General features: G+C 36.0%; 1 protein-coding gene, 1 long non-coding RNA gene and 1 other non-coding gene across 7 annotated transcripts in view; 2 read left to right on the top strand and 1 right to left on the bottom strand.

Moving 5' to 3' along the window:
• The window catches only part of LOC141379972 (uncharacterized), a 60475-nt gene extending 47215 nt beyond the window's left edge, over positions 1 to 13260 (bottom strand). For both annotated transcript variants that reach the window (XR_012397128.1, XR_012397129.1), the window contains exon 1: positions 13181 to 13260. This is a non-coding gene — a long non-coding RNA (uncharacterized lncRNA). The remainder of the gene's footprint in view (positions 1 to 13180) is intronic.
• The window catches only part of egfl7 (EGF-like-domain, multiple 7), a 36882-nt gene that overhangs the window by 21612 nt on the left and 312 nt on the right, over positions 1 to 14958 (top strand). For 2 of the 4 annotated variants that reach the window (XM_073934957.1, XM_073934958.1), the window contains exons 6-8: positions 958 to 1104; positions 11564 to 11649; positions 13201 to 13375. In XM_073934957.1, coding sequence (XP_073791058.1) covers positions 958 to 1104; positions 11564 to 11649; positions 13201 to 13375 — 408 coding nt within the window. The remainder of the gene's footprint in view (positions 1 to 957; positions 1105 to 11563; positions 11650 to 13200; positions 13376 to 14958) is intronic. The other 2 variants (NM_001040385.1, XM_009295171.5) reach the window with 1 other exon arrangement.
• On the top strand, positions 3407 to 3509 carry mir126b (microRNA 126b). The gene has a single exon (NR_030659.1). It is a non-coding gene; the product is annotated as a microRNA 126b (primary transcript).

The following is a 14958-nucleotide window of genomic DNA, read 5'->3' as shown; positions in this document are numbered from 1 at the left end:
AGCAACATAAAACATGTTGGCAACTTGTTAAAATCTTTCAAAGCTAGTGAATTGTTGAAACATGCTAGTAACATGGTAAAAGGTAAAAACAATACCTACAAACATGATAAAAATGTTAACATTTTGCAACATAACATCCTGTAAAACATGTTAGATTTTGGTAAAAAAAAAAAAGCATTTTAGCAACTTGTTAAAATATTACAAACAAGTTAGCAAATTGTTAAAAACAAACTAGAAAGGTGCAAGTAATGTGTTTAAATATGCAAAAACATGTAAGCAACTTTGTAGAACATATTAGAAACCTGTTAAAATGTTAGAAACAAACAACTGACATTATAAAAATGTTAGCATCTTGTTAATTGTTGCAAACTTAATAAAACATGCTACATGAAATCTTGCTGGAAAAATGTTTAACATATTACATGCTAGCAGCTTAAAACATGTTAGCAACTTGTTCAAATCTTACAAACAAACAAGTGAATTGTTAAAAAATGCTAGAAACGTGCTAGCAGTTTCTTCAAATATGCTACAAACACATTAACAACGTATAAAAATGTTACAAATAAGCTAGCAACTGTTAACTTGTTAGAAACATGCTAGCAATGTGATAACACATGTTGGTAACTGATTAACAGTTACAAGCTAGCAACTTTGCTCAAACAAACTTAGCAACTTGTTAACAAAAACATGTTGGTAAATCGTTAAAAATTACATACAAGCTAGCAATTTATTTAAACATCCCTAGCAACATGATAAAACATAAGCAACTCATTAAATGCTACAAAAAGCTACCAACATATTAATAATACATTTAGTATAAACAATATCAATAGTACAAAATATAAATACTTAATCTTAAATAGCATCTTAAGATTGAAGACTGATGTAGAAACCCTAACTTTACTAGCATTATAAATAACTGTTTTTAAGATAAGTGAAAGGCTGTTTGTCTCTTAGATGTGGACGAGTGTAAGGAGGCTCAGAGCTGCTCTCAGAAGTGTGTGAATACGCTGGGCAGTTTTCAATGTGTGTGTGAGGAGGGATTCAGTCTGGATGAAGATAAAGTCACATGTTCAAAAAATCCTGCTTCCTCACGGAACACTGGTAAGAGCAGAGTAATCATCACTATCATCATCATCATCACATACAGACACACTGATACATACACACATCATCCGCAGCAGATTCAAATTCACTCCCAGTAATGCATAATAAACAGACAGAACTCTTCATCGAAACTATCTAAAATAATAATAATAATAATGACAATGTTTAATAGTAACACTACATTCCGTTGTCTTTTACATTTGTTCTTTTAAAATGTTATTTTCATAATAAGTGTGTATATATTTTTCACACAACCATGATTAAAATGTATTTGATTTAAAAATTATCCTAATGACATACCTATTTTGAATCTCTGAATGATTACATACATTTAACATATTATCATTATATATTTATGTATTTATTAATTTTATTATTTCTATATATTATTATACTATATTTACATAATTATTATACTATGATTACATTACAGGACTGAAAAAAAATGCTCAAATAAACAAAAGAAAAATGTACACTTCATATTCTGGTTATACAACTTTGATTCAACCTTAACATTTAACTAAGTCACAGTTTATTTTAAGGTACAATTCTCACTATTAAAAACATGAATTTTAGCTCAATAAACTCCTTATTTGCTATTTATTATTAATCATTTTGGCAGTTATAGGCTTAGGTGTTGGGTATGATGAGGAATGCTGAATAAGATCATGCAAAATATGTACTTTATAAGTAATAATAAATAGAATATCTCTTAATAATAGTCAGGTAATAAGGCACTCATTAATAGTAAGCATGGGGACTTAAATCAAAGTGTTACCATTTCCTTTTGTAAACAAAATTGTTTTCGTAGTTCACTCAAAATATGATTTTTATTTTGGGGTGCAACTTAATTGTTTTATGTTTAATCCACTTAATTTTGTAAATACAATTCTGTCATGACTCCACTCAGGATTTAGTTTGGTAATGAATATGTATATGGCAAGGTTGTTGTATTTGACCTTGGCAGTATAGATTTGCTACGCTGCTGCTGCTTCTGCTTTGATTATTATGGCAGAGCAAGTACTAAGGCTGCGTCGAAACCGCTTACTTCCATACTATAAAGTACGCTAAAATCAGTATGCGAGCCGAGTAGTATGTCCGAATTCATAGAATTCGAAAATTAGTATGCGAGAAATACACAGATGACTTACTGCTTCCGGCGAGATTCTGGAGTGCGCATCTCATGCACGCTGCGCTATCCCATAATGCCCCGCGAGAGAATTCATGAATGGAAGTGAAGCGACGCAACTGACACGTGACCATGACAAAATAGCGGATGTAGTACGTACGAATTCCATTCATACTTTTCACATTCATACTGTATAGAACGTACTTTTCTATCGGCCGAGTAGTATGTTTAAATTCAAATACAGTACCTACTAAGTAGTAGGCGGTTTCGGACGCAGCCTAAGACCTGCTACTGCCAGTATACACACAGACACAGACTGCCAGTATACACACAGACATGCCGTTTGAGAATGCTGCAAACAAAAGTGGAGCTGGGGTGGAGGAGGGTCTCCGAAAGTGCACCATAGCTTAACATTGTTAAATGACAAGGAGCATTTAACAGGATGAGGAGAAGCTCATTGGCTGCTGAAGTGACAGCAACTAATCCCCTGTGCCATATAGTAATGACGCTGGAGCAGATAAGATGACCCTATTAGCCTGTGTGCGCATAGAGTTTAAATTTTATGGACAACATAAAGGAATTGTTTGGAATACAGCATTTTTACCATGTTCATTTACTATGTTCATAAGGTCATACGAAAAATAAATATAGTCACTTTTGTCCACATATAAGACACAAATTGCACATTACTGTCAAACCCTACTGCAATATGTTCACACCTATCAGAATTCATCATTTTATAACTCATTATCCTCTCTTCATACCTTCATAAGCTATCATGACAGTTCTGGTCTCACATTCCTGACCACTTTCTGAAAATGTGGGAGAAAACCGTCTCAGTTTTCCCTGTTTCCATTGCACAAGGGCTTGTGGGCAACAATAACTGAAAACGCATGTACAGACACATACTTCACCAACCCACTGCAAATCCAGCACTTTCACACACTCATTTCAACAGAGACGCACTTACTCAGGCTATTCAGGAGTGTTAAACACTTTTACAATGTTTATGTTGTGGTAATATGATGGCGGTGTATGAGAATGTGTGAATGGTTATTGTCTGCTTTTACAGAATCTGCATTGTATAAGCGCAATCGAATTGATTGTGGGTGTGTTATACTGCTGTGTTTAAGTGTGTGTGTCCTCTAGCACTGCTGCAGGTGGAGATTTGAGTCTTACCGGCCTCACGGTTCATTATTACTTTTGGTACGCGCTATGCCACTCTCAACTCGTACCGTGAGTAATAGTGCACTGTGACTGGTGAACACAACTATAACCTACAGACTGAGCACGTCCGACTGCATAAAAAAACACTAGAAACAGACCCACCGAAAAACCAGCTGCTCATCTATGACTTAACATGTTATCAATTCATATTACTTGGCAGATGTGTTGTCTTTAATTTGTTTGTTGTATGTTTGTTTGCATATTTTACAATGTCTTAATATTTAATTTAATTAACTGTGAATATTTTCATTGAATATATTTGAGTAAAATAAATATGTAAAAATAAATTTACATATGTGTATATTTATCTATATATGTATAAATACACACATAATAAAAAACTAAAATACTCAAAAGAAATATATTTACATATATAATCAGTATTACAGTATACTACTTTCTAGACACTAGAGGAACAACTTTCTTCCACCTTTCATACAAATCTGCAGCTGATGGTCAGAACAGCAGAACCATTGCTACTTCACCAACGTCATGTTAGAGCTAGTATTTGAATGATTTTCTAGCACAATGTCTAAAGGGATGACAAAACAGATGGTTTTGGTCTCATTTTAAAATTATAAAGCTGAATGACATGAAATGCCATCAGTCTACAGAAATTTTCCAGTATTTCTCTGTTGCAATCGGGAGATCACAAAAATTAACCCTGAAAAAGTCCAAGCAAAGCAAACACTACCAGATTACTATGGTATAAATACAGAATTACAACATAAAAAAGAGAGAGATTGACTTAGAATGTTACTTACCTGTTCTGTAATGATTTGTACAGCTGTAGTTTAAAACTTACACTGAAAAATTACTGTTTTGCTCCCCTAAGGACAAATTATGCGATCTCTGTCGCCATCTTGTGGCGGAACTTCAACCGTCTTTGCTCTGCTCAGTATGACAGGATGATGGCCGCCAACTAGTTGAATCTCAAAATGATGAATATTTAAAATAGGCACTATCCTTATAAATAAATTGCATAGTTGCAATCTAAACAACTACATGCTCACCTAAAAAAAGCCTCAAAAGTTCATTATGTTGTCCAACAGCTGCAATTTTTGTCAACCTGTAGTCCTCTTTTTGCCACTCGTGTGGCTCGAGTAATACACAAGAGTGAAGAGGTTTGATGAGACTGACATTACTTGACATTACTGATATCAGCCAATAAGATTCGAGGACCAAACTAGGGTTCACGAAAAATGCACACTTAGGCCCCGTTTACACTAATACGTCTCAGTATTAATATGCCATTTTAGAACGAAAATGATCCACATCCACACCGTGTCTTACCTAGCATTTCTGAACAGCCCTTCGTCCACTGAAAATCATCACATGACAACACACACAGCCACACACTGTCATGCGCTCGTCTGTCTGAGCTCCAGAGCAGTGCATGTCGGACAGTTTATCAAGGATGTACCGCTGGATCGCGTCTTACTATAGTTGTGATATTAAATTATTCTTGTCTCTATCTAAAGACTCTTAGGTCTTTTGAATCTATCAGGTAATGTGTCACAGCGTCAGTACACTGCTTCAATCTTTCACTTTCATACTTGTACTTTTTAATTTTAGTGAAAACCTCAGATACTGTTGGTTGAGCACCTTTTTTACCGACCAACCTCCCGTGGAAAAAGTGATTGACAGGTGGTAATTTGTGTGTAACTTATCTTTATTTATTTGTGATTTGTTTATGGGTTAAACAAAGACCATGCAGGTCAGTAGTTGAAAGGGTAGGCTACAAATAATTAATTTGTTATGAATTAATTAATTATTCATAAATAATTAATTCACCTCCGCCTTTGACGACGATGCCATCGTCCATCGCGTACGATGGCAAATTGGTCGACACCGCTCAACCCTAAACCAGACAGAACTGTTGTACAAATATTATATAAATATATATATACTTTTTTCTAGATGAGATTAATCACAATTGATCGTTTGAGAGCAATAAATATTCAATTATTAAGTTACTGATTATTATTATAACTAATAAATTCACTGAAATATTTAACAGGTTGCAAGCATTTTCTAGCATTTGCTATTAATTTATGTTTACATCTTGCCACAGCAGGTTAGCAAATTGTTGCTAAAAACATGCTAGCGACTTGTTCAAACAATTACAAACAAGCTGGTAACGTTTTGGTATAAGCAAAGAGCTTAGAATGACCAAGAGGCGACACTCAATAGAACTTTCCATTGCAACAGCAGCGCCCAGCAACAACACAGCTTTTTTAGTGAAAGCGGTCGGCTTCCCATTGGATGTTATTGCTGTCGCGATGGCAAGCAGCTGTTTGTTTTTTATTTATTATTTTAAAAAGCGCATTAAAGCCTAGATACAACCTGAAAGATGACAGTATAACACATACTATCACAATCATCAGCACTTTTCATTCATACACTACATTCATTACAGACTTATAATATGCTGTTGTTCCATTGGAATTTTCATTCCAAATTGGCCGCTGCGCTGTCTAGTGGCTGTTTCCCGAATCCCACTAGAGTGTCGCTTCTTAGTGATTCTATGCTCTTTGGAATAAGTTAGAAACTTATGCTAGCAGCATGTCAAAACACACCAACAACGTAACCATGTTAATTTGGTGTAAACATTTTAGCAATTAGGAAAACCCTGTGATCGACAAGCTAACATGATACAACTTGTTACAATTGTTAGAAATATGCAATCAACTTGCCAAAACTTTCAAGTAGCAGCTTAATACAGTATAATATAGTATTGGTAACTTGTCAAAATAAATATTTTTATAAACATGCTAGCAAATTGCTAAAACATGCTAGTGTTTCTAAATTTCTCATTAGCATTAAAGCTAACATTAAAGCCGTTTTAAAGCTAACAACAGGGTTACTATTTTACTAACTAAATACAGCTATCACTGCGCATTTTTAAATATAAATCACTTTTCTTCTATAAACAGAGGTTTTTAATAGAGTTAAATTCACTAATAGTGAAGAGTGCTGTACTGTGGGAATCTAGCAAACATAACTCTCGCTATATCAGTCTCTCTCTATGCCAGAACTGGTCTGTGTCTTTAAGTCTGTTGGCAGGGTCTCGCTCTCCTCCACTGTTTCTTCATCTTCTCTCTATATCATATCTGTCTGAGATTTATAAATAACAGCAGAACAGAGGATCTGGCCCTATACAGTCATGTTGGCTAAAATAATGGCCACTCATTCAGATTGTTGGCTCCATCTCAAACACACATTCCTGGAGTTTTCTCACTCGCAATAGAGTTCAAGTACAAGAGAGCAGCAGTTTTACAGATCTGAGAGCTGTAATGTCTGGTAAAGGTCATGTAGGTTTGCTGAAAAGGGAAATGCTACATTTCTTTGTTTATTTTTAGATGTAATATAGGGAAATATTTGAAAGAAGCCTCTCAGTGAACTCGAGCACTAGTTTGTGTGTTCCCACACTTGTTGAGTCTTACATCTGTCTGCCCGACGTCCACTGGGACAGAAGGTGTGAGATCAGTTTACACCAAACCTGTCAACACTGCCAGCACTGCATCTGAAAATAATACTACATAATTATTTAATTATTTTAAACATTCAGAAATATTTATTTTATATTTGAAACATATGTATGTTGTACACTATTAAAATACATTTTAAAAAGTTAAAATTATTACTTGCTCAGCTAAAAAACTGTTAACTTTCAGTTTGTTACATGCAAAACTAATCATATCTAGTGTTAAAAATACAGAAAGACCGCATGTTGAACAATGTTTGCAGGAATCGTCTTGTTGTTTGTCTTTAGAAAAATTAACTAAAACAGTCAAGAGAAAACCTGAAAAGTTCTTTTAAAATTTGGAATCCATTTGTAGGATTCTGAAGGAAGCTAATACACATCTTTTCTCTGATTAACTCATATCATCTGCTATTGATATATAGTTGTTGTTATATGATGTACCTTTATGTTGTATGTGTAAGTACGCATTTACTTATACATTTGTATATTTGTATATTTGTACGTGTGTGTGTGTGTGTGTGTGTGTGTGTGTGTGTGTGTGTGTGTGTGTGTGTGTGTGTGTGTGTGTGTGTGTGTGTGTGTGTGTGTACTTTTCATATACAGTTGAAGTCAGAATTTTTAGCCCCCCTTTGAATTTTTTTTTTTTTTTAATATTTCGAAAATGATGTTTAACAGAGAAATGTCATTTTGACAGTATGTCTGATAATATTTTTTCTTCTGGAGAAAGTCTTATTTGTTTTATTTTGGCTAGAATAAAAGCTGTATACATTTTCCACTTTAAGGTCAAAATTATTAGCCCCTTTAAGCATTTTTTTTCATGATAGTCTACAGAATAAACCATCGTTACACAATAACTTGCCTAATTACCCTAACCTAGCCTAGTTAACGACATTAAACCTAATTAAAAATAACACTAAGCTGTATAGAAGTGTCTTGAAAAATATCTAAAATATCTAAATAGAAAAAATAATCTATCTAAATATTATTTACTGTCATAATGGCAAAGATAAAATAAATCAGTTATTATAAATGAGTTACTAAAACTATTATGTTTAGAAATGTGCTGAAAAAAATTTCTCTGTTAAACAGAAATTGGGGGGAAAAATTAACAATGGGCTTAATAATTTAGATATACATACATACATACATATATATATATATATATATATATATATATATATATATATATATATATATATATATATATATATATATATTATACACACACACACACACACAATTGAGACTGTGTTAAAAAGTTACAATTAACTAAAGTTAAAATGAATTTAATTTAATTTAACTTAATCTCATTTATTTTTAAATGATGTGTAACACACTAGGCGTTTTAAAAATAAATTAGATTAAAGTAAAAAAAAGATTCAAAAGAAAAATTACATATTTAAATAGTCTGTCTTTCGACGTTATAAGCTATTTAATTTTTTTATATAGTTTTTAATTTTAACTTTTACTCCAAAATAATTTTTTAACATTTAATACAAACATGAGAAGTTTTTCAAACTGTGTAACATTTCATATTAAAGTGTTATCTACACTCAAAAGAATGGATTTTGCTGCTTGTTCAAACTACTTATTTAAAATGAGCTGAAACAACAAAATTCTTTAGATTTTTGGGGACAACTTAAATATTTTAGGTTCAGTCCACTTAAATTTGTGAAGTTAACTTAATCGATGCAACACGGTGGCTCAGTGGTTAGCACTGTTGCCTTACAGCAAGAAGGTCGCTAGTTTGAGTCAGTTGGCATTTCTGTGTGGAGTTTGCATGTTCTCTCCATGTTGGCATAGGTTTCCTCTGGGTGGATCAAAATACTAATCAAAAACTAACTGTAAGATATGTACAAATAAATGTTAATGTTGTGCTTACTTTCTTACTCAGTAGTTTATTCAGTGTGTGCATCTGTTAATAATTATCTTAATAATATACATTTTTTTAAAGTGTCTATTTCTAAAAAAATAAGGGATTTTATTCGTTTTGTTGTTGTTTCGTTTTGGTGCATGTTTCTCCAGCTTGCTGATTTTGCATTTCTGCTCAAATCTAAGTGAACTGAGAAAAACAGGCATAAAACGAGAGCATTGCCTCTAGCTCTAACATCACTTGACCCCATAAACTAACGTCCAAATAGTTTATGGGACCCAGAGTCTTCAAAACCTTCTATTTAATACCACATTAGTGTCATCAGACAGGAGAACAGTAAGCTTGTGTGTTTAGCTGTATGACGATGGTGAATTTGTACTTCAGCGATTTGTAGCTGTTGTTTCTGTATTCATTTTGGCTCAATGTGCAGCTCACATTCCACATCTATCAGAGTCAGACTGCTGGGGGTCAGAGCTTTCCCTTTATAACAGCACACATCTGGGACACATTCACTGTGTGTGCGTGTGTGTGTGTTTAAGAGCCATTGACTAGACTGATCGCTCTCGCAACCCAAAACATTCAGGAAAAACTGCCAAGGGGCGGGGCTTACTGTGATCAGGGGTGATGTTATTGGGTATTCAGTGCTGCTGTTTAAAAATCAGCCAATCACAGGTATTGGCTGTGTGTTATTGAAGAGTGTGAAATAAAATATGAGCTTATTCAATGTATGCTGTGGTGCAGAAGTCTCTAGTTTTTGACGTTAGAATAAAATTAATATATGTAATAAATAATGGCATCAAGGTGGCGCAGTGGGTAGCACAATCTCCTCACAGCAAGAAGGTCACTGGTTCAAGCCTCGGCTGGGCTATTCTCCCTGTGTTGGCGTGGATTTCCTCCGGGTGCTCCGGTTTCCCCCACAAGTCCAAAGACATGCACTATAGGTGAATTGGGTACACCTTACTAGTACCGGGTAGGACCACGTTTTGCCTTCAGAACTGCCTTAATCCTTCTTGGCATAGATTCAACAATATACTGAAAATATTCCTGAGAGATTTTTCTCCATATTGACATGATAGCATCACGCAGTTACTGCAGATGTGTTGGCTGCACATCCGTGATGCGAATCTCCTGTTCCACCACATGCCAAATGTACTCAATTGGATTGAGTTATGGTGACTGTGGAGGTCATTTGAGTACAGAAAACTCAACTCAGTCTGAAATGATTCACACTTTATGACATGGCGCGTTATCCTGCTGGAAGTAGACATAAGAAACTGGATACATTGTGATCATAAAGTGATGGACATGATCAGCAACATTACTCAGGTCAGCTGTGGCGTTGACACAATGCTTATTTGGTACTAATGGACCCAAAGTGTGCCAAGAAAAGGGCCCCACACCATTACACCACAAGCAGCCTGAACTGTTGATACAAGGTAGAATGGATCCATGCTTTCATGTTGTTGATGCCAAATTCTGACCCAACCTTTTGAATGTTGCAGAAGAAATCGAGACTCATCAGACCAGGCAATGGTTTTCCAATTTTCTCTTGTCCAATTTTGATGAGCCTGTGTGAATTGTAGCTTCAGTTTCCTGTTCTTAGCTGACAGGAGTGGCACCCAGTGTGGTCTTCTGCTGCTGTAGCCCATCTGCCTCAAGGCTGGACATGTTGTGTGTTCAGAGATGCTCTTCTGCATACCTCAGTTGTAACGAGTGCTTATTTGAGTTACTGTTGCCTTTCTATCAGCTGGAACCAGTCTGGCCATTCTCCTCTGACCTCTGGCATCAACAAGGCATTTGTGCTCACAGAACTGCTGCTCACTGGATATTTTCTGTTTTTCAGATCATTCTCTATAAACCTTGAGATGGTTGTGCGTGAAAATCAATGTAGATCAGCAGTTTCTGAAATACACAGACCAGCCCGTCTTGCACCAACAACCATGCCACGTTCAAAGTCACTTAAATCATCTTTCTTACCCATTCTGATGCTCGGCTTGAACTGCAGCAGATCGTCTTGACCATGTCTACATGCCTAAATGCATTGAGTTGCTGTCATGTGATTGGCTGATTAAAAATTAACAAGCAGTTGGACAGGTGTACCTGATAAAGTGGCCAGTGAGTGTAATATAATATAATATAATATAATATAATATAATATAATATAATATAATATAATATAAAATAAATTAATTCTAAATATAGTAAAGATTTTTCATAATTTAATTATTTTTCTTTGCTATGGAGACACTTTAATTTGCATTCCATATTTTTTTTATCTAACTATAAAACAAAGTACAAGAATCAGTAGTTTACTAGTGGTCTCAGACTTTTTGACTTGAGTGCATATCAACATTTTTTTTAATCATATTTCTGCCAAACCTCAAGCGTCCCCTTTATCAGCCCCTCCAGTCTCTCTCTCTTTCTCTTTCTATTTCTGTCGGCCTGTCTGTTCCTCTGTGCTCTTTGCTCTGCTCTGGGATCTCTCTGGATATTAATCCTCAGGCAAGCAGAAATATAACATAAAACAACAACACTGAACTCTGGACGGCTTACAGAAGACTGCAATTGTGTATGTTCATGCTGTCTGTAAAAAAAAAACTATTAATTTTCCAAACCTGCATCCTTAAACATCAAAAAATAGTGCTGTGTGGTATTTATTAAGCCTGAATGTCAGAGAGTGAGTGTGTGTGTGTGTGTGGTCTGCTGCTAATCTGAGCATGCGTTTCTTTTGTTCTTTAAGGTGGAGGTTTGGGGTTGGTGGAGAACGTTACTGAAGAGGTTCAGATCCTAAAAAACCGAGTGGAGCTCCTGGAGCAGGTCAGAAACGTAAATTCACACACACACACACACACACACACACACACACACACACACACACACACACACACACACACACACACACACACACACACACACACACACACACACACACACACACACACATATTATCAACAAAGCCTCTACAAGCACATGCTCTGACACACACAGATTCAACACACACTCTCTCTCTTGCACACAAAGACACACACACCATCAACAAAGATTCTACATGCACATGCTCTGACACACACAGATTCAACACTCTCTCTCTCTCTCGCACACAGATACACACACACTCCCTCAACAAAGCTTTTACATGTACATGCTCTCACACACACAGATTTAACACACACTCTCTCTAACATACACACACAGACACACACAACATCAACAAAGCTTCTACATGCACATGCTCTCACACAGAGACTTAACAATGCACTCATACACATATATACATATACACACACACACACACACACACACATATGCTTACAACCACAGACCTAACACACACACATGCACACAGACATACCATCAAGAAAGCTTTTAGACACACACACACACACACACACACACACACACACACACTCACACACACACACACAACATTATCAACAAAGCTTCTACATACACATGCTCTAACACACAGTTTTAACACACACACGCACGCTTACACGCACACAGACACACACAATTAATAAGAAAGAGTTTAGACACAGACACACAACATCAACAAATGCTTTTTTCTTCTTACACAGACTCAACAATGTGTTCACGCACACACACCCGCACACGCGCACACACACCCGCACGCACACACACAAACACACACACACACACTCAACACTGCTCTTCCTTTCTTTCTTTCTCTCTCTCTCTCTCTCACACACACACACACACACACTCCCCCAGGACACAAATCCTACATCAAACGAGGGGAAGCTGCCAAAAGAGGTTATAGGTTCAAAGCTTCACTAATGGTTTAATTAAAAGCAGCAGTGAAACTCACACATCGCAGCTTCTGAAACACAGGCCAGTTGGCATTTCTGTGTGGAGTTTGCATGTTTTCCCCGTCCCCGTGTTGGCATGGGTTTCCTCCAGGTCCGCCGGTTTCCCCCACAGTCCAAACACATGCGCTGTACAGTGAATTAAATAAGCTGAATTTGCCGTAGTGTGAATGAGTGTGTATGGATGTTTCCCATTACTGAGTTGCAGCTGGAAGGGCATTCGCTGTGTAAAACATATTCTGGATTAGTTGGCGGTTCGTTCCGCTGTGGCGACCCCTGACGAATAAAGGGACTAAGCCGAAGGAAAATGAATGAATAAAATTGGACGTAGTGTATGAGTGTGTGTGTGTGTGTGTGTGTGAATGGGTGTTTTCCAGTACTGGGTGCCGACTGGAAGAGCTGTTTTAATGATATATTAACTGAAATTACTAATTTTGCCTCTTAGTTTGCAAAAATAATAATAAAACAAAAACAAATCTCGACAGTTAGAAGGATTTAAAGCAAGTCAGTGTCCTCGAATGTTAAAATACCTTTCTCTTTCTCTCTGCAGAAACTGGAGATGGTTCTAGCACCCTTCACCACTCTCCTACCTCTGGACGGAGCAGGGGACACCAACAGCTTCCTGTCTGAGCGAACCAATTTCCTGTCCCACTCTCTGCAGCAACTGGACCGCATCGAGTCGCTCAGCGAACAGGTCGGCTTTCTGGAGGAGAGAATCGGAGCCTGTAAGCACACTGTTTTACATTAGAAACACATCAATAACAGAACTGCACAATTATGGAGGGAGTGACAATTGTTTTGATTATAATAGAAATCACAATTCACTCATGGCGATTCTGAATAGCCAATGAATTAATAAAAAAAAGAATTAACTAGAGGTTTTTTATTTTTATATTATATTAAATTAGTATTATATTTTATATATTATTAATTTGTATTTAATAAGGAATTATTCATTAATTCATTATAATCATTATTATTATTCATTTAATTCAATTTTTTAATTTACCTTGCCATAAACGCCAGTGTTTATATCCAAACTATAAACTATTATCCAAGCACCTCTGTGATAATTTGAATGTTTAACACAGAATTAATAAAACTAGCTTAGTGGAAAAGATTAAAGACATGAAGACTTACCTATACATTGCTGAATGATTCTCACAATCTTTTAGCGAGTTGTGGAGCTCTAATCCGTACAATTTGTGAATAATATACTTTTAATACTTATAAAACTCAGTTTGGATCGTTAAAGTATAAATAAGGAATTTAAAACAATATTACATTATATAATAACAATATTATTATTCAGTGACAAATACTTAATGGTTGCTTGTCGCCATCTGTTGGCGTAACATACAACCGTTATTTAAAAGGTTTTAAACGGTTATTTTTATATTTCCCTGCTGAAAAATCCAACTTAAACCAGCCTAGGATGATTGACTGGTTTTAGCTGGTTGACCAGCCTGGTTTTAGAGGGGTTTTGGCCAATTCCAGGCTGGTTTCCAGCCTGGTTTTAGCTAGACAGGCTGGGAGATGACCAGCTAAAACCAGCTTTACCTGCCTAGCCAGGCTGGGAGCCTAGCCAAAACCAGCTATATTCCAGCTTAAACCAGGATGGTCAGCTGGTCACTTTTCAGCCTGACCAGCTAGGACCAGGCTGGAAGTGGCTGGAAACCAGCCTGAAAGTGGCCAAAACCCCTTTAAAACCAGGCTGGTCAATTTTCAGCAGGGTTACCTTAACGTTACCATAAACGTCAGTGTTTATATCTGAACTATAAGCTGTTATTTAAGCATCTCTGTGCTAATTTGAATGTTTGCAACATAAGCATGAAGACTTACCCATAAGCTACTTTGCTGAATGATTCTCATGATCTGTTAGCGGGTTGTGCAGCTCTAATCCGTTCAACCCGTGTATAATATATACTTTTAATAAAACTTAATTTTAACGAGTGATTCGGTAACGTTATAGGCCCTACTTATTTTGTAACGAATTCTTCAGTGACAAATACTTAATAGTTGCTTGTCGCCACCTGTTGGCGTAATTAACTACAACCGTCATTACAAGCCTCACTTTTTTAAACGGTGATTATTTACATTTATCATAAACGCCAGTTTTTTATATCCGAACTATACAAAGCTGTTATCTAAGCATCGCTGTGTTAATTTGAATGTCTGCATCATAAGACTAACGTTAACTAACGTTAGTAGAAAACATTAAAAACATGAAGCCTACCCGTACTTGATTGTTGAATGATTCTAACGATCTTTTAACGATTATAATGGTGCAGCTCTAATCTGTACAGCT

The sequence above is a fragment of the Danio rerio genome, chromosome 21 (genome assembly GCF_049306965.1).
Source record: "Danio rerio strain Tuebingen ecotype United States chromosome 21, GRCz12tu, whole genome shotgun sequence".
NCBI lineage: Eukaryota > Metazoa > Chordata > Actinopteri > Cypriniformes > Danionidae > Danio > Danio rerio.
This window is presented reverse-complemented; position numbering and strand designations above follow the sequence as displayed.